The sequence below is a fragment of the Micromys minutus genome (genome assembly GCF_963924665.1).
Source record: "Micromys minutus genome assembly, chromosome: 29".
Taxonomy (NCBI): Eukaryota; Metazoa; Chordata; class Mammalia; order Rodentia; family Muridae; genus Micromys; species Micromys minutus.
Window position 1 is genome coordinate 26775064 of NC_137964.1, and position 23877 is coordinate 26798940.

The window sequence follows — 23877 nt, forward strand, 5'->3', positions numbered from 1 at the left end:
GTTGAGGGAGCACTTCAGACTTGGCATCCCCAGATGGAGAGACTAAAGCTGGGGCAAATCCCAGAACACTTGTGTATCAGGCTGGTGGCCATGTTGCTCTTGGCAATGATTTTTCTCCCGAGCACGTTCTGTGACATAGGATTTGTATATAATTCTTCCTATGAAACAGTCATCCCCGAGAGACTGCCAGGCAAGGAGAGTGCAGATCCTGGAGGGAAGGTGTTCTACATGCTGTTGATGCAAGGCCAAAAGCAGCTGCTCCACCTCAAGGTAAAGAAACACTACTCTGAGAGCAACTTCCCAGTCTACAGCTACCACAATGGCATCCTGGGGCAAGAAATGCATCTCCTCTCCCAGGACTGCCACTACGAAGGCTACGTGGAAGGGGTGCCCAGCTCCTTTGTTTCTGTCAACATCTGCTCAGGCCTCAGGGGCATCTTGGTTAAAGAGGAAACATCCTATGGCATCGAGCCCATGCTCTCTTCCAAAACCTTTGAACATGTCCTCTACACCATGGCACGTCGGCCTGTGGCCTCCTGCAGTGTCACTCCTAAAGACAGCCCGGGGCTCACGGGCCAGCACCAAAGGAGCAGGAAGCCCGATGACCTGCTGGCTCTGTCTGACTTGTGGTCACACACCAAGTATGTGGAGATGTTTGTTGTAGTCAACCACCAGCGGTTCCAGATGTGGGGCGGCAGTGTCAACGTGACGGTCCAGGCAGTGGTGGACATCATTGCTCTGGCCAACAGCTTCACTAGGGGGATCAACACAGAGATGGTGCTGGTGGGCCTGGAGATCTGGACAGAGGGGGACCCGATAGAGGTCCCAGTGGACCTGCAGGCCACACTCAGGAATTTCAACCTCTGGAGACAGGAGAAACTCGTGGGCCGGGTCAGGCACGATGTGGCACACTTGATCGTCGGGCACCACCCAGGAGAGAATGAGGGCCAGGCGTTTCTCCACGGTGCCTGTTCTGGTGGGTTTGCGGCGGCCGTGGAGGCCTTCCATCATGAAGATGCCCTCCTGTTTGCGGCGCTCATGGCTCACGAGCTCGGGCACAACCTGGGGATTCAGCATGACCACCCGGCCTGCACCTGTGGTGCTAAGCACTTCTGCCTCATGCATGAGAAGATCAGTAAGGACGGTGGCTTCAGCAACTGCAGCTCTGACCACTTCCTCCGTTTCCTCCACGACCACAGAGGGGCCTGCCTGCTGGAGGAGACTTGGCGCCAGAGCCGCAAGCGCAGAGATGCCCATTGTGGAAACGGTGTGGTGGAGGAGTCAGAGGAGTGTGACTGCGGTAGTGACTGTGATAAAGACTTATGTTGTGATGAAAATTGTAAACTAAAGGAGGACGCACAGTGTAGTAATGAACTTTGCTGTTTTCGATGTAAATTAAAAAAGAAAGGAGATATTTGCCGTCCTGCTAATGGACCATGTGACCTGAATGAATACTGTAATGGGTCTTCTGTAGTATGTCCTGAAGACAGGATAGCTCAAGATGGCTCTATATGCCATGAATCATTCTTCTGTTTTGGCGGTCAGTGCATGGACCCTAGCTATCAGTGCTCACTTGTTTTTGGGTATGGTGCTAGGTCTGCCCCAGATGAATGCTACACCTTTCTTAACACAAGAGGGGACCGGTTTGGAAACTGTGGCCTTTCCCCTTCAAAAACATATTCCCAGTGTACACCTGAAAATATAATGTGTGGGAAACTTATATGTACAGAAGTAGGCTTTCTGCCACCAATCAAAGACAACCACATTCTGATCCAGATCCCTCAGGTCGAGGACTGGTGCTGGAGTATGGCTGCTTTTGACAAGACAGATGCCTATGATGTGGGACATGTGAGAAACAACACGTACTGTGAAAGAAATAAAGCTTGTGAGAATTCCATTTGTAAGGACTTCACCATAGCCCAACAACCCTGTAGTTCAGATGAAAAGTGTAATGAGCACGGCGTGTGCAATGATCTGGGGAACTGTCACTGTTCATTTGGCTTCGCACCTCCTAACTGCAAAGAAGAAGGCACTGGAGGAAGTGTGGACAGTGGCCCCACTGTTGTTCAGCCAGATGAGTATGACACAGCACAAAACTCCACCCAGTCTAACAAAGAGAATCTGATACTTAACTTAAAGCTGACCATTCTGGCTGTCATTCTGGTGCTCTTGATACTCTTAATCATCATATGCATCATAACTGCTTACAGCAAGTCAGAACCTGTTTCCGAAGCAGAGCCTTCAGTGTTAGAGAAGGTTCCAGAAGGGGAGGAAGAGGAGGAGGCCCTACCAGAAGAGGCTGAGATAGAAGAGGAGGAGGAGGAGGAGGAGGAAAGAAAGGAAGAAGTAGAAGAGGAAGAAGCAGAAGAGGAAGAAGCAGAGGAAGAAGCAGTAGAAGAAGAAGCAGAAGAGGAAGAAACATAGGAAGAAGAGACGGGACAAAACTAGAAGAGGAAGAAGAAAAGAAAGAAGATGAAAAAGAGGGAGAAGAATAAGTGGAGACAAAAAAGCCAATAAATTGCTGAGCCCCTTAAAGCCCTGAGAATGAGGCTCCAGGAAGCAGAAGCTGTGGGAACCTAGAGCTGCCACACGCTGACAGGGTGAGGGAGGAAGGAGCTGTCACTATGTCTGTCGATGATGGGTGTTTACATAGTATTTCAGTACTTCACACATTTCATTTCATCTTGTCCTATAGCTTTGGATGTTTTTGTTCTTGTACCTTTGGGCTGATATTTTTGGTCACCAGAAACTTTTTCAGGCCATGTTTTTTTTTCATATTTGGTATGCAATATACTATGTTCCTGAATTTCTTATTATTCCCAGGACTTTTGTTTCAAGTAACAATTGCCTATTATGTAAGGACAATTTCCATGACCTTCGCTGTTCTAACTTGCCCAAAAATATATATTCAAGGATGAGTCTTTAAATAAAACTACTAATGTTAGATACGTCTTCAGGTCCCATGTATGTATTCGTTGAGTCCATTTTGTTGTGGGCAGGGCCATACTCATTAAGGAGGAATGCCCTGATTTTAGATCTGGAGTAGAGAATCCAGCATACAGACTTCAGCCATAGCTCAGGGTCAGAGTGCTGGCTATACAATTATGAGGACTGGAGTTCAGACCCCAAACTCACCTGGCAAAGCAGGTGTCTTATACATGCACATAACAGAGTGGCAAAAACAGAAGGATCACCGGGAAAATCCAGGCTCAGTTCAGGGAAAGACCCTCCTCCAATGGAATAGGCAGGGAGTATGAGAGGAAGATGTGAAAACACCTTTCACCCTGCATGCAGGTGTGCGTGCATCTATACATACATAATGAGCACTACACAACAAAGAACTATAGGTACTAAGACAGCTTTCCTGGTGGTGTGTGCCATAATGCCACCTTTCAGAGACTGAGGCAAGGAAACTGAAAGTTTAAGGCCAGCCTGGGCTACCTAGCAAGACTTAGTCTAAAAACAAGACAAAGTAAAGCAAAGCAAAGTTGTTTTGTGCTATGACTGTTTCTGGAAAGCACAGACTTCCTCATGAATCATTTTGCCCACGTGCTTATGGCATTACGAGGAAAATGTTCAGTTGTCTACATGTTGTTTCCCCATAGTATTCAGTCACATACTCCCCAGTATAGTCTAGCAATGGCTTTCATCCTGTCCCCGCCTTAACTGGGCTGCCTCAAGCCAGCCAGGACCCTGGCACGTTTTTAGTTTCCTTAGGCCAATTCCAGATTCTGTATCTGTCTCCAGACTTGGGAGAAACTAAGGGAAATGACAGTGTGGGATACACGCTGCAGGGAGCGATGCTCTCAAGTACAGGGTTTGTGCTCCTCCTGGGATCAGATGCATCTCACTGGATCTGACCTCATCTTTTCTCATCCCACTGAGTGAAACTGTACTCTTTTGTCTGGAACTCAACTGAAAAAAAATCGCCCTATCAATACAGTTCTGTAATTAATGAAGTCCAAGTGTTACTTCTGTTTTTTATATAGCATCTCATATTTGTATCCTAGAAAGAACTTCCAACTATGTAACCTTGGCTGGTCTCAATCTCACAGTTATCTTTCTGCCTTAGGCTCTGGGATCCTAAGATCACACTTGTAAAGTGCCACACACAGCTCAAAGTGTTACTACTACTCGAAAAAGAAAATGGCTGTTTCTCCAAACTTCTTGTGAAACAGAATTTTGACATTATGGTTTAGCAGAGAACAACTCAGTTGAATGGTTTTACAATGGAAGAAAAAAACAGCTTATCTTCCAGCAATAGAAAAGAAAACTGGTTTAAACAAAATTGCAAAGTTTTCACCCTGCTTCGAAACTCAGCTTTCAAAATTTTCTATGTCTTACTAATTGTGCCTTCCCGATGTGTGTATGTGTGTGTCTTCCTCTGTTCTATTCCATAAGCACACTCTCTGTATCAACTAATGTGCCACCACAGAAAACATTATCATTGCACGGGAAGAAACACTCCAATGCTCTGCCTAGACTCCACCACCTCCCCCCACACACAATGTGGTAGATTCTGGGTCTGTGAAGCTAGAGACATCACAAACTGTAATGTTAGACCTTTCAAAGTCTTCTTCATTTGTTTAATCAGAGTCACAGGTAAACTTGTCTTTACATATGTGAGAATATTTTTTGTGACTTCACATCATATAAAGGATAATCTCAGACACTTCACTTTCCTGGAATGGTGAGGACAAGATTTACACAACTGACTCATATTATAGCTGAACTGTTTCTAATGTGGGTGAGGAGACATCCATACTTGAGTTTGCTATATGGTGTTCACCACTGTAAAAAACAAAACAACTTAAGCGGCACAAAAGTTGGGATTAGGATCCAGCCCAAAGAATGGAGTTTAAGGATGCTGGAGGCAACCCCACCTGGAGAAGCGTGGCAAATGGAGCATCCGATCAGTGATGAGCACATTTTACTAACCATGTGCTCAGTGTACATTTGTTACAACACTGGCTCCCACCTCAGTGAGCCTCCAATCCTGGATGCTCCTCCCTTTAACAAACCACATCCCCCTTTCTCTTGCTTACCATTCCCTGTCTTTCCATCTGTACTGACTATAGACCTTTAAACCCTTGATCTGGAGCCTATGGCCATATTCTCCAGCCCCCTCTTCCATGTTCATATAAATACGTATGTGTACCATCTATATTCAGGGCCTCCTTTTATAAATAATTGTATTTTTTTCTTTTTTGCCCTTTATCTACATTTATTTTATGCTGAATTTATTCACATGCCATGAGATTTTGTTTCTTCAGTTTCTTCTGGGACATGTTTTTCTTCTGTGCAACCTCCTCTTCTGGTTTTGGAACAATGTGTTCCTTCTCAGTGAGGATCATCTCAATGTGGCAGGGAGCTCACGTATGGGTTAATCCGGCCATGAGTTCTGTAGGTTCGTCAGTGTGTCTTAGGTGCCTTGTTCGCCTGGATGTGATCAATGACTACATTTAAGCCCTTCAGTTCAGCACTACTCTCTGCATTTTTTAAGCATGTATAGCAAAAATTCAGCACTTTTTGGGCCACTGTCCCTCTGTCCAGGCCCACTGTTGCTTGGACACACCTACCAACTCCACCAGAAAGGCACACATTGTTTCTTTAAGTGATTTCCCTCAGATACTTTGTGGCTTTTCAGATATGCACGCCCTTAATGACCTGGGCAGTTTCCCAGGTGTTCTTAAAGTGACCACGAAGGTTTGAACCTTTTGGTTTGCCCGGTTTTGTGGGGTTTTCTGGGTCAAGAGATTAGCCAACCATCTTTACAGGTCACCTCAAGCCGCTTACAGGAAAAGCATTTTTTTTCCCTAAAGTAGGCAACTCACTAAGTTTTACATCTCAATGATTCTTAAATTATTCTTTATTACTAGTGTTCCATAGAACATTAGTATCTCCATATTTATTTAAAACTATATTCTTACACATAGATATGGCTCTTGCTTTGGCTTTAGCTATTACAGACTAGATGAAACCCTTAAGTCAAAGCACAGAGATTTCTTCTGGGTTCAGCTCTAGGTATCTGCTGGAACCTTCCACCACTGATGGGGAAGACAAGCGATGGGTGTGTGCTCAGGGACCACAGTCTAGGCCACTTCTGTTCACTACATAAGCCTGTTTCTTTGAACCAAATTCTGGAGACCCTCTGATCGCAGTGCTGCCCAGAAATACATTTCTATCAGCGTGTCTGCAATAGAAACCTTAGGAAGCTGTCTAGATGCTGGGCTGGCAGATGATGCTGTGGAGAAAGCAAGAAAGCTGCCTTGGGCCTGGTAAGGCTCAGGGAACAATGCTGTTGGAACACTAAGGACACTGGGCTGGCTGAGCCGTGGTGACTACTGATCCTGTCCATCTGGGAATTTTGGCTGTAACTATGGCACCTCTGGTTTCTAGAGCAACTGTGGCTCTGTACAGGACAACACGGTTCTGCCACCATAGCTGTAATGACCACCGAGGAAGCTTTGCTCAGTCATAAATGCTTCAGATGGAAGCCTACTTCTGTTTTTAATAAAGATTTACAAAAAAATTCTATACAAAAACTGTTCTATTAAACAAGTTGAAAAGCACTAAGCCACTAAGAATGAGATGTGTGACAAGAGCTGGCTGTGTGGCAACCAGTGAATTGCAATAACCACAGCCACACACTTGCAAGTCTCTGCATGGCTTCCTGCTTCCCTTGCTTTCATGGAGCAGAGAGCTTGCGAATGACACACATACATATAGACCTGAAATTTATTTTTTCTTCAAGAGATATAAATAAATCTAGTACTTGTCAAAGTGATGAGTCTCTTAGAAGAAAAGCGGCTGTCTCCCTGAACCAGCAATTGGAGGGCTCCTTCCAAATTCACCCAGACTTGCCACTGACTACAGCCCTACATTTCCTTTCAGCTCTTCGGTCTGGGGTGTGGCCAGAAGAGAGTCCACTCATGTGAAACATTCACTCCCTGGACAGTCCAGTTCCAGAGTCTCAAAGAACGGTGGAAGAGCTGGAAGCAAAGGCAAGAGAAGACTCCGGTGTGTTGGGGCTTCTGCTATACATTCTCTTCTGTGAGCACAGCAGTGGTGTCTGGGTGTCTGCGTCACGGCAAGGCTCACACTTTATCTGCTGGAACTTGCACTGTGTCCAGCCATAAATGGCACTGTTGAGCAGCCCCTGGGATGCTGCTGTGAGAGCCTAGAGGAGATGGAGAGTGGGGGAGCCCAACCTTCAGTCTTATTAAGTCCAGGAATAGCCCTTATGCATAAAGCATGGTTACACATCGTGTGTGTATGTGTGTGTGTGTGTGTGTGTGTGTGTGTGTATGTGTGTGTATGTGTGTGTATGTGTGTGTATGTGTGTGTGTGTGTATGTGTGTGTGTGTATGTGTGTGTGTGTATGTGTGTGTGTATGTGTGTGTGTGTATGTGTGTGTATGTGTGTGTGTGTATGTATGTGTGTGTGTGTATGTGTGTGTGTGTATGTGTGTGTGTATGTATGTGTGTGTGTGTGTGTATGTGTGTGTGTGTATGTGTGTGTGTATGTGTGTGTGTGTGTATGTGTGTGTGTGTGTATGTGTGTGTGTGTATGTGTGTGTGTGTGTGTATGTGTGTGTGTGTGTATGTGTGTGTGTGTGTGTGTGTGTATGTGTGTGCGTGCACACACATTCGCACACACAGGAATGAAAGATCCCAATACTACATGTGACATTCTCATTTGAGCTGCTGGACTATACCTAAGATCCTACAGACTCTGCATTACACCTTGCTGTAGACAGCTCACGGCTAGTCTTAGCATATTGCTTAGCATAGACATGACGGCAATACAACAGCTTCAATTATTGATCCATTCCTTAGGGAAAGCCGTTCTAAATCAGCACAGTACAAAAGTTTTCTTCCGATAACAGAGGAAAGAAGACAAGCATCCCTTTACTGCCTGCCGCTTACTAGGACTAGTGTGCACCACATGGTTTACCCTGAATGGAGAACATTAGCATTACCCGTGCCTCTCTCACCCTATAGGATCTCATTCTACTGCCCTGTCTTCAATACATCAAAACAAAGTCAGCCAGAGATACATGTGCTCCACACTATACCCAGAAATACTTGTACTTGCTTGCCTTTGATTTATATTTCTTACAAGTCAACATAAAAATCAGATGCTCTCTTTGCAATGCACAAAGATGTACAGTGAACCAAAACTGTGTTCTAAAATGGAGAACAGGGCACAGAGGTACAGACAGGAGACTGTGTCTTTGGAAGGCGTTACCTGGAGCACAGAGAGGGCCATGTGCGGGGAGGTCTCCTGCGGCTCCGTCAGCTTCGTGACAAGCAGTGCGACAGCTGCAAACACAGTGTGTGAGATGCTATCAGCCCTCAGTGCAGCCTGAGCACTTCCTGGATAGGAGCTAGAGAATGCTGAAGATGCGTGCTAAGATTAACGGGTATATTTGAGCCTCTGAGCCTTTGGCCTTTGATTTGTAGTCCTTACTGATTAAAGTCTGCAGAGTAATGCCTGATGTAGTGGTTCATGTCTTTAATTCAAGGACTTGGGGCAGAGGCCAACACAGGCAGATGTTTGTGATTTTGATGTAAGCCTAGTCTATATAATGAGACTTTGTCTCAAAAGGCAAAAACAAAACAAAATGTAAGGAAGTAAATAAAATTCACAGGCAGTCACTATTTTGGTGAGATCATTTTGTTTGACTAACCCTACAGTCATCTTCTTTACCTCCCAGCTCTTTTGACTAAGATACTAACCTGGGCCCCAGCAGCACACAAAGGCCACTGGGAAGAAGCACACTCGCTGACCCACCGTGTGAATCACTGCCCACTGCTCACTCTCCAGAAGGCCCACCGATTTCACCAACTTCTTATATAACGTCTGGGCAAGGACGAGTAAGACCTAAACATGAGAATAAAGAGTTGGCCTGTGGCTTAGTAAACGTTTAAAAGGCTCACTCTACAAGGAGCCATGTCAGGAAAAAACATTCTCCTACCTGCGAGCAAGCTTTGTAGAATTGCCCAGATCCAAAGTTTCACTTAAGAAACAAACATAAACCAAACTTTTGTTTTTTGAGTTCAATAAGTGAACATCATCAACCCTCAAACAGTTTTCCCTATTGCTCAAACAAATCACAATATATACAGAAAGGTGTGTTGTTTTCTTGTGGAGGCGGACTTTTACATGGTGGTATAAATTCTACTAATGGGCTACATTCCCCACCTGGGACATTAAGGATAAGTTCTAACTAGTCCATCTCTTAAAATGTTTTACTAGAGATTCTCTTAGTATGTTTTATGCTTGGTACCCTGAAATCCATTAGTGTAAAGGCTGAGCTTAAGTTTTCAGTTCTGAGCAAAAAGGAGTTTTAGAAAACCCCTCTCATCCTTACAAGTAATGCAGGTGGTATCTCCCCATTTTCCAGTGATCTGCTAAGGATGAGCTAGCTGAAGAACCAGGGAACATTTCAGAAGCACAGCATGCTTATTTTCTGGGACACAAACAACCAATAATCTTGGTAAAAAAAAAAAATCTTGCCAAATCTAAATAGTTGTACTGACAACTCAGGTCCACTGTAACAACCCAAAGGTTTTAATGAGCATTCAGAATTTCAAGTATTTGTTTTGATCTTCAGAGGTAGGATGTTCTGTAGCCCAGGCTGGCCACACATTTGCTCTATGACCTGGCATAGTTTTGACCTCCTGGTCCAAGTGCTGGTATTACAGGTGTTTCTCACTAGATCTGGCTGGCTATTGTGTTGAGTCTGGCTCCCTGTTAGCTCTCCCCTCATACTCCCTCAGGCCCAACCCCCACCCCCAGCTATCCTGCTTCACCTCCTGAGTATGGACTGCATTATGACCAACTCCAGGGCATTTTTAACTTGAGATAATTGATTGTTTTAGACATAAGCCTAAAACTGTCAGAGTGGCTAGTCTGAGCAGACTTCTCTCTCTTCTCAGTCAGTTCCAAATGCAACCCAGCGTCCTCTTTATCATAAATTGCAAAGTCAATGATTGAATCAAGCTCCTTACATAGTTTTGCACTGTCCCCAGGACAGGAGTCATCATAGGAGAAGCTAAAACCTAGCATGTGATCTTCCTGAGATGGGTCCACCTTGGATTAAACACTATGATAGCTCTGGTAGGCAAGGCCCAGAAAAAAAATCTATTTTAGGAAAGATTCCTGCTATTAATATGCTTTTCCTATTATTAAATATATAACTATCACTAGGCATTAGCCCACCCTTTTGAGAAGATCTCTGGAGCCCTACAAAGATATTCTATCTTGTAGTGATGTTATATAGACAAATAGATTATAATTCTATAGACTTCCTGACATGATTTTAGGAAGAAAGTTTTTAGGGATGGTCTTAGTTGTTAAAAAGATGGAATAAAGTTAGAATCAGGAAGAGAATGTGCCTACTCTTCAAAATAGTAAGTCTGCATAATAAGAAATACAATGAGCTTTCATAATCACACTAATAAGAGAAATAGACTTGGGACAATTTTGTGTTCAAAGAAAAACATGTAAGTCCAAGATAAAGTCACAGGTGTGTACTACGGTAAGGCAAGGCCCTGCAAAAACCGTTGCTTTAAACTTTTAATGACTATGCTATAATGAAACTGCTTTGAACTTAATATCAACATCCTTCTGTAACTCTCATTCTAATTTTATCTCTGAGGTAATTGTAAGTTGTTGGTTGAACCAGCACTTTTTTTTTGAGTTTTGCCCCATCCACCCACCCATCCATCCATCCATCCATCCATCTACCCATCCACCCACCCATCCATCCAAATGTATATGTCTGTTTGTCTATTTGTGTGTACAGTATATGTATATGTGTGTATGCATGCATGAATACTTGTGGGGTTGATTGTGACAGACAGTCTGGCCTGGCCAGTGTGGATCTAAATGATTGTTTGAATGTGTATGTGTCTGTGCGTGTTTGCCTGTATACAGCATCTTAATGTTTTTCCGTTCCTTCCTCTCTGGTTCACAAAGAGTTAACCAGCTTATCCAGAGAGGTTTCTGGCTAATTCACTAGAAAAAGGTGCACCAGCAATAATCTTTTCACTTATCTCCTGCTGTTTTTATGAAGAGGAACTCAGACAGGTAGGTTAGCTTAAGATAGGAAAATGTTTTTTTATTATTATACAGCAACCCTAAATATCTTGTAAGACCAAGTCTTTACTCCACCCCCTTCCCCCTGTTCTTCCCCTTCTGCTGCCTCAAGAAAAACCAAACAAGAAAGAAAAACAGCTAGGGCTGCTCCCCTACCCCTAACCTCCATGACCCCCTTGCCAAATCCCCATCATCAGATCTTGTTCACTCAGTAAAAAAGGAGGCTCTACAGAATGGGTTTGAGTTGTAGGCTGACAGTTTACGTGTCCTGCACTAGGCTTCTGTGTGACGAGGGCTTGACACTGAGAAGCAGGCTGTTGTGGGAGATGCAAGGGCACATATTCTACTTCCTGTTGGATGGTTTTGTGACTGTGGGGTTTTGTTTGTTTGAGACATGGTCTAGAACTCAATAGACAGAGAGATCTGCCTGCCTCAGCCTTCCAAGTTCTGGGATTAAAGGCACAGGCCACCACGCCTAGCTAAACCCTTGCTTTAATGATGAGTACTGGGCCAGTTTACTCCAGTTAAACTAACACACATGCAAATGTGGCTGAAGTGGAAAAGTACTGTGTCAGGTTCAAGCCAGGTGTGGTGGGGTGTGCCTTTTATACCAGCACTTGGGAACAGAGTCGGAGTTTAAAGCTAGCCTGGAAGGAATGAAGGAATATTCTGTCATTATCTGGGAAGTTAAAGTGTGGGTCCTGTGTCCCAGACTGTTACTTTTTACCTGTATAAAGGACGTATCTGAGTTGTATGGGCTTTCTGCTCTGGGTCTTCATGAGAGTCCAAGAAACATATCAGTTCTAGCATAAACATCTTGTAGGTATATTCTTTAAATTATTTTTTACTGAGAAAGGATCTCATATACAGCCCAGAATGGTCATATGTAGTTGAGAATGACACTGAATTTCTGATCCCCTCCTCAACCTTCCATGTTCTCATGCACTGTAGGGGAGCATTCTACCAACTGAGCTACAGCCTTACAGGCCCTTCCTTGGTGCTGGGACGAAAAGCAATGTCTCTTGTATCATCCCAGCCTTGAACTGCCTGTCTCTTCTAGTCCTTGCTTTCCACAGCCACAGATGGGATGGTACATTACCATAATGGTGAAGAAGCTGAAGAAAAAGCTGGCCAGGAAAACGGTGACACCATAAAAATAGAGTGTGCTGCAGACAGATGTGTTGGTGGAAGGCAGCGGCTCAATGGTGGCTGATGGTGGTGAGTGCATTAGGATACACCTGGGAAGAGAACCAACAGACAGAATGGTACTACAAGCACAAGACAGGAGGAGCTCAGCAAAAACTGAGTGTCACTGCTGTGATAAAACACAACCACAAGCAATTTGGGGAGGAGAGGGTTTATTTGGCTTACATTTCCACATCTTAATCTACCACTAACATCACTCACTAATGAAGAAAATGTCTTTCAGGATTGCCTGCAGCCCTATGTTATGGAAGCATTTTCTCAGCTAAGGCTTCCTCCTATAGCTTGTGTCAAGGTAACATAAAACCAGCCAGCACAGTGAGTAACTATGTTTCTCATGTTCCTGGCTCTTGCCTGCTGGTGAGGCCTGTTTTTTTTTTAACATGACTGTAGCCATTTTGCATTCAGTCTCCATTTTGCTCATAAAGAGAAATTAAGTTCAGGTTCTCAGACTCCACTTCCCAGAAACAATTATCCATAGTTGACACCAAAGAATGCTTCTAATAAGTCATAAAGTTATGGCTGAATCACTTGCATCCTGTTATCTCAATGTTCTGAAATTCCCTGTTCCCCACCTGTCCACCCCTTCACATCACTCAGGACCAATCAGATTAAAGGTTGGCTGGTAATACTTTGTCTAGTTGAACTTGTGAACCTGGTTTTTCCTTCTTGTGGTCCTGGATGTCCAGCATTATGCTGTGTGTTCAATAAATTATTCTTGCTTAACTGAGACTGGTATACATATGGTTTGTGTGTCAATTCCCAGACCCCAATACCTGTAACTGTAGCATCTTGTTCCCACAGATCAACTATCTTGAGATCATGTTGTATTATGTGTTTCCTTGTGTCTCTTCAGCCTGACTCCATCTCATTAAGACTATGACCCATTTTCAAAACAAGCAGTTTTAGCTGGGTGAAGTGGAGGTGCATGCCTTTAACCCAGCACTTGGGAGGCAGGGCAGGTGGATCTCTAGTTTGAGTTCAGACTGGTTTACAGAGCAAGGTCTTGGTGGTATGTAGAACTCGCCCCCTTCATTCTGGTATAGTAAAGAAGAAATGAAAGTCAAAGAGGTGGTCCTTCCTTACCTGTGGTTCTGGCTGAAGTTGTGGAAACATTCATTGATGTTGCCCAAAAAGAACACAGGTGTCATTAACAGCAGAGGTGTCAGGCTGGGAGGAGAACAATTATTATACAATTATCCAGAAATTTTCCTGCCCTTCCTCCAACCACATTACTTTACCAGCCACCCAACATATGTGAAGAAAAACATCAAATACCATAGCCACCCTTGTTTTCTATTCCCCGGAGAACTGGAGTGGCAAATTGATTTTATATAGAAGTTCTTGAAATTCTTTGGAATTACAGTTAGATAAAAATTTAAAGGACCTCAAGGTGGGCTGTGGAGCTGGTGCACTCAGTAAGGGTTGCTATACAAGCATGAATATCTGAATTTGACCCCCATGAAAAAGCCATGAAAAAGCAGGGCATAGTTGTACGTCTGTGCCCCTGAGGTTAGAGCAGACAGATCCTCAGAACTCACTGGCTAGGTAGTTTAGCCAACTGGTACACTCCATCTTCAGTGAGAGATACTATCTCAAAAAGCACGGTGCAGGGTGACAGAAAGGCATCTAACACCTGTGGCTTCCATGTGCACACACTCCTCACACACACATGATGGATACATGCAAATAAACACACAGTGATCAAGTCTGGAAGTAGTAATGCAGGCCTGTAATCTTAGCATGCAGGAAGCTGAGACAGGAGGATCTTGTGTTTGAGGCCAGTCTGAACTACACACATAACAGCATGAGGCACCTGGTTCGGCTAGCAGGTATGCTGAGCTCTGGGTTCAGTGAGAGACTGCCTCAATGTATAAGCTAGAGTCCAAGGAAGGAAAGAGCTGACACCAAGCTGTGCCATCTTATGCTTGCACACATGCGCACAAGCATGAACTCACATGCACAAACGCCTATACACACACAGAAATGCAAAGAAGAGGTTTGTTCAAAGCCACACCCAACTGGTGTTGGAGCCAATATCTAACCATGGAAGGAAGAAAGGACTCCTGGCTCACATGTTTGTAGCTTCCTATCATGTAGTGTGCTCTGTAAAAACACAAGAGTGACGGTGGCAATCAAGAGTGACAGGCCATTTATTCCCTTGCTACCTTCCTAGGAAGAACAACAATCTTACCTTGACAAAAGGAGTATTATGTGACCACCTTGGCAAGCATAATCTGTCACCTGTGAACAGAACAGATTGAAAACTGTTAGGGCCAGAGCCAAACTCCTTAGAGAAATGGCAGATCAACACTCTGCAGTGAGCAGACACACCTCCAGCAGCCTTGCTGCTTCTGTAACGTGCTATTTATAGAATCCATCAGTCAGACAACAGTGCTTTATCTATATCACTATGCTGAAAACAACAACAAGATTCACATAGAAGCATACAGGAAGTAATTTAATCAAAGCTTTAAGTGCTGAACCAAATATTCTCTAAGGAATAAAGGCACGCATGAAATCATAGGGCTGTGTTTTTCTTTTAGACCCAGAGAGGTACAGATGAATGATGCTATGCATAAGTTGGCCAGTACAAAGCATTAACAGGCCAAAGTTGGCAGGACAAGAGTCAAAGGGACCCTTGGATAGAAGGCTATGCATTCTAGAGGTCAGAACATTTAAAATCTGGAGACCTAGGAGACAGCTCTGTAGATAAAGCACTTTCTGAGCAAGCACAGGAACCTGTGCTCAGAGCCCTAACACCAGGCAAGATACCAGGCACAAAAGCACACACCAGTAGGCCCAACACTGTGGAGAAGGCAGGGGAAAGCAAATCCTGGAGGCTGCACAGGCCAACCAAATTCCCATAAATGTCAAGATCCAGTTCAGTGGGAAACATTGTCTCAAAAATAAAAAGCAAAAAGCTGGCGAGCAAGGGAAGAAAGTAGCAGGTGCTGACTCTGAGTTCTACACGGGAGCACAGGCACACACTACACATATACCACATACATGCTTTGTTGGATCACACAGTGTGGTGGAATATGTACTTGTTATAGGAAAGCCTTGGGTTCAAATCCATAGCACTCTCAAACAGACTGATTGGCAGGCAGGCAGATGAATACTTCCCATTTGCATCAGACACGGAACAACTTAGAGCAGCATGACTGCTATGAATTCAGTATTGCAATGAAAATGTTCGTGGCCTTATGGGGTTTGTAGTTCACACTTGACCAGCTGAATGTGACTCTGCGTGACAGAATGAGTGGAACCCTGGGAGCCACTGTGCTTTTAGGCCCTTAGCTACCCAAAGAGGAGGAAGCCCAGCTCTTTCCAGTGCGTTCATTTCAAGGACTTCAGTGTTATACAGACAAGTGTGTGAAAATGTAAGCAGACATGGGTCCTTCCTAACTGCAGAGACCATGCAAGCTTAAGTTACAGAAGGCCTGTGCCTGTGGAACACTAGAGTGAGCCAAAGAAGCAGAGAGCAGTTGCACAGGCAACCACTACCTGAACATACTGATTTACAAGAAAACTGACCCTGAATAAAGCAGAAAGCCAATGCCAGGCATGACGGCAGATGCCTCCAAGCCCAGAATGTGAAAGGCAGAGGCAGTAGGATTGCTGCAAGTTGGAGGCCAGTCTAAATTTCGCTGCAAGTTCTAATCCTGCCCTAGCCAGAGCTCTGGAGAGAGATTCTACCTCAAACCTCGAGGACCCCCATTCAGTTCCTTCACTTTGCATTAGAAGTGCCCAGTGGTCACTCATGGCTCGTAGGTGCTGACAGAAAATGTGCTTGTCACCAGTTGTGATGTCACAGTCCTGAAGGGCCAGCACTTGGAGGACAGAGGCAGCAGATCTCTATGACTTCAAGGCCAGCCTGGTGTATACAGAGTTAAAGGCCAACAATTGCTACTTAGTATAATCCTGCCTCAAAAAAAATGTTTGTTATTCCAAGAAGTGTCATTGGTTTTATATAGACTTAGTACCTTGTTTAGGATGTCTCACGGGCACTTTTCGTGTTAAAATTTCAGTGATTTTTCACTTGCCCTTGAGAGAGGAGGAGAAAGCAGAGGAAAAAAGAGAACGTTCTCTGTTCCTACACTTCCTTAACAGTGCACACCTTTAAATGATTTTCTTTAGCCGGTTAGATGACATTTCTACAGAGCACAGCATCTTGGTGCTGGAACAACTAAATTATACATTCAAAATATATGACCTTTAAAAGCAGTGTGCTGGGCTGAAGAGATGGCTCAGTGGTTAAGAGCACTGACTGCTCTTCCAGAGGTCCTGAGTTCAATTCCCAGCAACCACATGGTGGCTCACAACCATCTGTAATGAGATCTGGTGCCCTCTTCTGGTGTGTCTGAAGACAGCGACAGCGACAGTACACTAATATACATAAAATAAATACATCTTATTTTTAAAAAAGAAAACACAACAACAGCAGCAACCCCCTTTGTGTGGCAAGGGAGGAGTAGGAGTTGGTGTTAACAGATGGAAACTGTGAGAACACGTTGTCATCAGCTTCCACACTCTGTTCACTGAGCACCTGGGAGGTCTCCCCTTTGCTCCAGGCTCTGCGGGATGTTTTACCTTCTCAGCTGTGCTCCGCTCACTCCGCCTGTGCTTCCTCCTCAGCTCCGTGTAGAGACACCAGATGTAACTGACAGTGTAGAGGAGTGAAGCCATGTAGAAAATCTAGGTGAAAGTCACATGACCCATCCGTCAGTGTCCCGTTCCAGTCTCCTTAATCCATTATTCAGATGAGACCCACACCCCTACACAGCTCAGCTTCACCTCACCTCTTGGACTGTTTGGAACCACAGACACCCAGCCCTTCCCACCTAACCATTCCTCTTTTAGGACTCTTTTTCTACTGTGATTTTCAATTTGCTTATTGTTGTTGTTTTGAGGTGTTACACCTCACTGCTAAGGTTGTAATCTGCCATGTCTAGATAGCTGTCCTGAGCTTGGTGCACAGCTCCCTTCTCTTAGCGGGCCTCCCCCTGCTCCATCTGAGGTGGGAAGCCTGATCCCAATCTTCTACCTGAGGAATGTCACATGATCCTTGGCAAAACTACAGGTTCAACTTCCCGGAATGCCTTTCCATGCAAAATGAGGTATCCCCAGAACCATAAACCTTAGCTAATAAAACTTCACCCTAAGAACCCCTTCCCATTAAGGTTCATATTATATATGGCTTTTGATTCACCCCAAATAAAGTGCATGTGCACAAGGTGTTTCATTGTCCATCATCTAAGAGAGCTGCTTTCAAGAACTGTAACCCTAAAAACTTCAGAGGCTATCTAGGGCTCACTCTGTAGACCAGGTTAGCCTCTTGACTTCACACAAATCCTCCTGCATCTGCCTCCCAATTGCTAGGATTAAAGACATGACAACCCAACTTCAAAAATGTTCTCTTCCTCCCGGTCCTCCTGCCTCACCTCCCAAGCTCATGCAGCTCTCCAAATGTATGGAGTGCTAGGACTGAACTCGGGGCTTCATCTGTGCAAAGCCAGTACTCCGTTGATTGATTTATCCCCAGCAGTGATGTTTAAAGGGTATTTTTAAAAGATCATATACTAGACTCAGCAGGGAAAGGCATTTTCTGCAACTCTGGTATCAGAGCTGAATTTTGGACTTATTAAGTGGGAATATTGAATCTTGCAAGTTGTCCTCTTACCTCCACACCATGGCATGTAAGCTAAGACAGGAAAATAAGCAAATAAATGTAATGGCTTTTAGGTAGAAAAGAACTTATGGGAACTGAAGAGATGACAATTAAAAAGCTACCTTTGCAGGGGATTTCAGTTGCTATCACCCATATCCGGCAGCTCACAATTGTCTGTAACTCCAACTCTAGGTAATCTGATACCCTCTTCCGGACTATACAGAGAGCCTCATGCATGTGTGCCTGCACACACACACTAATACAAAAAACATGTATCTTTAAAAACAACAAAAGAGCTAATTCATAGGCTAGCAGAGAATCCACATGATGATGAATTCCTGCCGCTGCACAGTTAAGGTAAGATTTACACTTCGGTTTCATATAAGCAAAGCTGGAGCTGGGGAGACAACTCACTGGATGAAATGTTACCTCACCAACAAGAGGGAAGTTCAGATTCCCAGCACCTATAGACCCAACTGCTGCCAAGCTGGGCAATCCTTGGGACTTACACATACACACACACACTCTCTCTCTCTCTCTCTCTCTCTTTCTCTCTCTCTCTCTCTCTCTCTTTCTCTCTCTCTCTCTCTCTCTCTCACACACACACACACACACACTCTCTCTCTCTCTCTCTCTCTCTCTCTCACACACACACACACAAACACATACAAACACATACACACACACACAGGAAAATGAAATGTAATTTTCAAAAAGAAGCCAGGCAAGGCTGCATGTACTCCCAACATTAGAGAACAGAGACAGGTGAATCCCAGGAGCTCACTGTCCAGTGAGTCTAGTCAAAATGACTAACTGCAAAGAAAATGAGAGACCATGTCTCAAGGAATAAGGCATAAATTATAGAGGAGGCCAGCCAAGATCTTTCTCTGGCCTCCACCTACATGTACATGAGTGCATGCATGTGCACATGTATGTATCTGTGTGTACACACACAGACATAATTAACTTAAGTAATTCTAGGAAACAGCATTTTACTCATATTAGGAAAAGAACTGAAACAACACAAAAGGCCAATTACTAAGGACAGTGCTTACAGGGCCCGAGTGTGGACTAACATAGCAGTTGCCAGGGCAACAGAAAGGGAAGCATCTGACTGTCAATGCACTCTGGAGAGTGATGGGATGCCTGCATAGGGTCTGAGGAGAATCACAGTATCTAAATCGATTCGGGTGGTGTGCATTTTGGGGTATATACCACAGAGGAAAAGGTGAGTTGATAACCAAAGAAGAAATGAACATAGGGTTATCTATATAGTGCAGGAGAGTGAGGCCATTTTGGTGTTTCAAACCCACAGAAATAAAGGCAAAAATATACCTCCCAAAGGAGGTATATAACAGTGCACATGCATGCACTATCAATATGTGGTAGCCAGTATCCCAGTACTTGAGAAGCAGAGACAGGGTGGTAGTGAGTTCAAGGTTATCCTTGGCTATTACAGAATTAATACAACTTCCCAGAGAGAAATCCCTAAACACACTTAAAGGCTGATAAAGAAAAATCCCTTTAGTAATGAGCAAGACTGGTTGACATGCAGAGAAGAGGAGCAGCTTTAGATAGGAAACTACAGTCCTACATGGGCCTGTGGCCTATATCCACCTAAACTGCCATCTTTAAACCTCTTCCAGTTCCTGGCCTCAGGTTACACTTTGAACAACTTAAAGATGGCAGATCCTAAGACTGGTCCTTTTAGGCAGACAGGAGATTAAACAACAAAGAGTGTCAAGGTCACTTAAGGACACCAGCATTGCTATTCTATGCAAACAGTCATCACCCGGGGTCATCCTTACAGACAGCTGTGACCTCAAGCTGACAGATTGAACTGCCTATTGGAGATAAGTTCTTTGATGTGGAGAAGGCCCTGTTGGCTAGTTGTAAATCAAGGTTAACTCCTCTAGGAGTTGGCACCTAATCAGAGCTCAGTCTTGGTAAACAAACACTAATAGGCCTTCTCAGCAACCCTGAATTTCAGTTTGGGTTGGTGTGGTTCAGTTCTCTCTGACAAGCCAGAGCTGTTTACTCATCTCCAGGCATAGTGCGGGCAGATTTTATTTGTGTGACTTAATGCTCCTAAGAAAATTTTCAGTGAATCCTTTATAGTATCAATTTTATTACTTCAGATTTTCCTGCATGGCTATGTACATATTCCAGGCCAGTTAGGCTACATGAATGAAACGTAATCTAAACCTTCTAGGAGAGTTAGATGGTGAATCAGTGGGTGAGGGCACTTGCTCTGCAAGCAGAAGACCTGATTTCAAATCCCAGGTACACACGTTCTTACACTCTCACACCCGCATCACCCGCATACATGGACATACACCCAAAAGAGGGAAGATGAAGGGAGAGGAAGGAGAAAACGTTAAGTCAGCAAGGTGGTTTAGGTCTGTGATCACAGCACTTGAGAGGCTGAGGCTGGAGGATAGCTATATGTGCAAAAGACCTGCTTGGGATATACATTGAGTCTGCCCCAACCTGTGTTAGGTGAGATCCTATATTAAAGGTAACAACAAAAACCAATAGGTAATTTCACTCATGGCCAGTAGAGGGAGCCAGGATATCATGAAACAGATTCCTGAACCAGACAGACGCACCAAACCTTTTTAATGTTCTCATACTGTTATTAGCCTGAAAGACATGTCACAGTTGATGTTCACATTCTTCAGTATCAAAGAAGTAACATTATGTCCTTTGCCCTGCTTTGTCTTTTACAGGAGTCAGACTCATCAAACCCATCATGATTATTATTCTGAATCGCATCAGGCAAACACCTATTTAAATTACACATGAAGAAGGCAGGAGAGCCTTTCACACAAATTACATGTGGACTTTAGGCCTTTCAGCAGAGTGCATGCTAACATCTCATTTGGATCTCATAAGAGACGTAAAGCTTTCTCCTTTTTAAAGATTTATTTATTTAATGTGCACTGTTGTACTGCTGCATGCATGTCTGTGTGAACAGAGTCAAAGCCCCTGGAACTGGAGTTACAGACAGATGTGAGTCACCACGTGGATGCTGGGAATCGAACCCAGGTCCTCTGGGAGAGCAGCCAGTGCTCTAAGCTACTGAACCATTTCTCCAGCTCAAAAGTAAAGGCTTTAAAAGAGCTTTGAAATGGCCCATCATGTGTCAGAGCTACTTTTCTTCTACTATTAAATTAACAATTTAAACTAAGGCGAGAAGAAATGAGCTACCTACCCACATCTTCCCCTCACTTGTTAAAGTATATCCAAATTGCAAATTTCTGAATCTTGATTTTCTTTATGCTCTGTTAGTTCTGTTTTTGAGGCAGGGTTTCTTGTCTCCTAGGCAGGCCTTGAGCTCACTATGCGGGTAAGCAGGACCTGGAACTTCTCCTGCCTCTACCTCCAAAACCCTGGTTACAGACATGAACCACCAACCCTGGCTCACAATCTTGGCATTCAATCAGAATTTTAAAAGAAAAAACCTGGGGGGCTGGAGAGATGGCTCACAACCATCTGTAATGGGATCTGATGCCCTCTTCTGGTATGTCTGAAGACAGCTACAGTGTACTTATATGTAATAAATAAATCTTTAAAAAAAAAAAACCTGAAGTGTCATGTGGTGGCCCATACCTACATTCCTAGTGTTTGGAAGCTGAGGCAGGAGGATTGCCACTTATTTGGGGTTAGCTTGGGTTTAACAAGTAAGCTCCAAATTAGAGAGGCTATGGAATCCTGTCAAATAAATCTTGATACTCCTGATAGCTTATTTATAAGATGAATGCACCTAAAATTAATTCCTAGTAAAACATATCAAGGTTCCTACAGAGACATCTCTAATTAAGTATATACTTGCTCTCAACTTCTGTCATTATGTCAATAATCAATTTTTATCATATGCTTACAACGTTGAAAAGGCTTTTTTGTACCACTTTTATATTTAAATGATTGGAGGAACCCCCCCCCCCATACACAAAAGACCAAAACAAAAACTAACCCCTCACCAACAGAGGGCACAAGGTCCTGTGCTCATAGATTAGCACTGGAGAAACAGGAATGTTAACCACATAGGCTTGTCTCCTCAACAGAGATATATTGTTTATCCCAGACTCTCTGCCTCCTTCTTACACATTCATTCTGAGCGCTGTTTCTCAGTCAATAAACCTGATGGAAGATGTTATTTGTACAGCCTGGGTAACTTCTATCTATGTTATCTGTATGGCCAAGGCCACTCCTGACTTGTCATTCTCTCTAGACCCATATCTATTTTGAGCCTTGTTTCTGAGTCAAAGAACCCATCTTTTAAATATGTCTTAAGCTCAGGATTGAGTGAATTCTCATTAGAAAACTTTTTCCCCCGAATTCTGCTGTGCTTAAATATGGCTAACATAACCTGCCTGGAGTCAGACTGTAGAAGTCTGAACCAATACTGGCCACCGAGTCTTGTTGAATCTGGCTTCCTTCTTGATTCTCAAGGACCAGCACTCTACAGCCCCATGGTTTGCAGAGACCCAACCACTACCATGTAACATTTAAGGCTTGGCGTTAGGACAGGTAAGCCTGAGAGATCAGACAGGCATTGAGAACACAGTAACAACCAAAGATCATGAAATCTGACAGGATATTCAAATACAGCATGCTCTCTATTGACAGACAAATGAAGAATGAAACAGACCGTTAAGCAAGTGAAGCAAACATCAAACCTGCAAGTGAACTTTTTTTAAGCTCTAAAAATATAATAGTTCACATTAACTGTGGGCAAGAACTCTTCGATTTTGCCTGATTTGGTCTTCATCATTACCCTAAGAATATATCATTATTCCTGTTTTAAGTGAGAAAACAATGACTTGGATAGCTTGTTTTAAAAGTATTTAGCTACTTGTTACTACTAAGGTTTATTTTATTTTAGTTTTTGAGACAGGGTTTCTCTGTGTAGTCTCAGCTGTCCTGGAACTTGTTTTGTAGACCAGGCTGGCCTTGAACTCAGAGATCACGTGCCTCTACTTTCAAGTGCTGGAATTAAAAGAATGAGCCACAAACCCCCTGTTCTCTAAGGGTTTTAGAATGCAGTTTCTCATTTGCTGTTTTACATAAATATATTAAAAGAGAAACAAACAAAAACAATTTGCCATAGGTTTTCTATGTGCTATTTTGTCAGCAATCAATCTGTTGGGAATTTTGTGTGGCTGATGAAGTTTTGAGAAACACAATACAAATTATCAATATGGTACCTGGTTAGAGCAGAGAGCTTCTCTGAGTCTCTCCCAGCTGCTAATGATAAGGTTCTGTTTGTAAGGGAGGTCTGACTGAGACAGAGTGGGGTCAGAACATTTAGCTGGTGTCTCTGTTCTTGCTAAGCAGGCTGATCACCAGATTAAGACTCAGTTCTGTTGAGTCGGGATCTTTAGTTTCCGTGGCTTTGGTGAACAGTGAGGGAATCCCACCTGTGAAATCCTTTCAGTAACAATTTAACTCTACAAAAAAAGAGTAGACAGCTAATAAGTATAAAATATGAAATTTGTTTTTATTTTTGATGTTTATCTGGTTTTTTTTTTTTTCTTTTTTCAAGACCAGATTTCTCTGTGTAGCTCTGCCTGTCTTGGAACTCACTCAGTAGAAAAGGCTGGCTTCTAACTCAGATACACCTTTGTCTACCTCCTGAGTGCTGAGATTAAAGGTGTTTGCCACTACCTCCTGCCCAGCACTGGTGTTTTGTTTTTGAGATAGGGTCTGTGTAGGTAGCTCTGGCTCTCCTGAAACCTACTAAGTAGAGCATCTGGCCTTGAAGCCAGAGACCTGCCTGACTATTCTGGACTATGTGGCTGAACATCCTAAACTTTAACTGTAAGTCACAAACATCACACTTTTGCAACCCAAACTGACATCTCTACATAGCTCGCTAGCTTTTTCAGGAAATA

The 23877-nt window shown here is 43.7% G+C and overlaps 2 protein-coding genes across 5 annotated transcripts in view; one reads left to right on the forward strand and one right to left on the reverse strand.

The window, feature by feature from the left end:
• LOC308439498 (uncharacterized protein) overlaps positions 1-2424 on the forward strand; it is a gene marked incomplete at both ends in the record, with an annotated part of 30902 nt that extends 28478 nt beyond the window's left edge. The window contains one exon of the mRNA XM_080941325.1: positions 34-2424. Within this exon, the coding sequence (XP_080797451.1) occupies positions 34-2424 (2391 nt within the window). The remainder of the gene's footprint in view (positions 1-33) is intronic.
• A 3519-nt stretch (positions 2425-5943) lies between these two features.
• Positions 5944-23877, reverse strand: part of TMEM116 (transmembrane protein 116) — a 20897-nt gene continuing 2963 nt past the window's right edge. The window contains exons 1-8 of one of the 4 annotated variants that reach the window (XM_080941153.1): positions 16903-16991; positions 14504-14553; positions 14385-14415; positions 13396-13479; positions 12206-12344; positions 8742-8886; positions 8251-8324; positions 5944-7180 (exon numbers count right to left, since the gene is read on the reverse strand). In XM_080941153.1, the coding sequence (XP_080797279.1) occupies positions 6974-7180; positions 8251-8324; positions 8742-8886; positions 12206-12344; positions 13396-13460 (630 nt within the window). In that variant the 5' untranslated portion in view covers positions 13461-13479; positions 14385-14415; positions 14504-14553; positions 16903-16991 and the 3' untranslated portion in view covers positions 5944-6973. Of the gene's footprint in view, positions 7181-8250; positions 8325-8741; positions 8887-12205; positions 12345-13395; positions 13480-14354; positions 14416-14503; positions 14554-16902; positions 17008-23877 lie in introns of those variants that run through there. The other 3 variants (XM_080941154.1, XM_080941152.1, XM_080941155.1) reach the window with 3 other exon arrangements.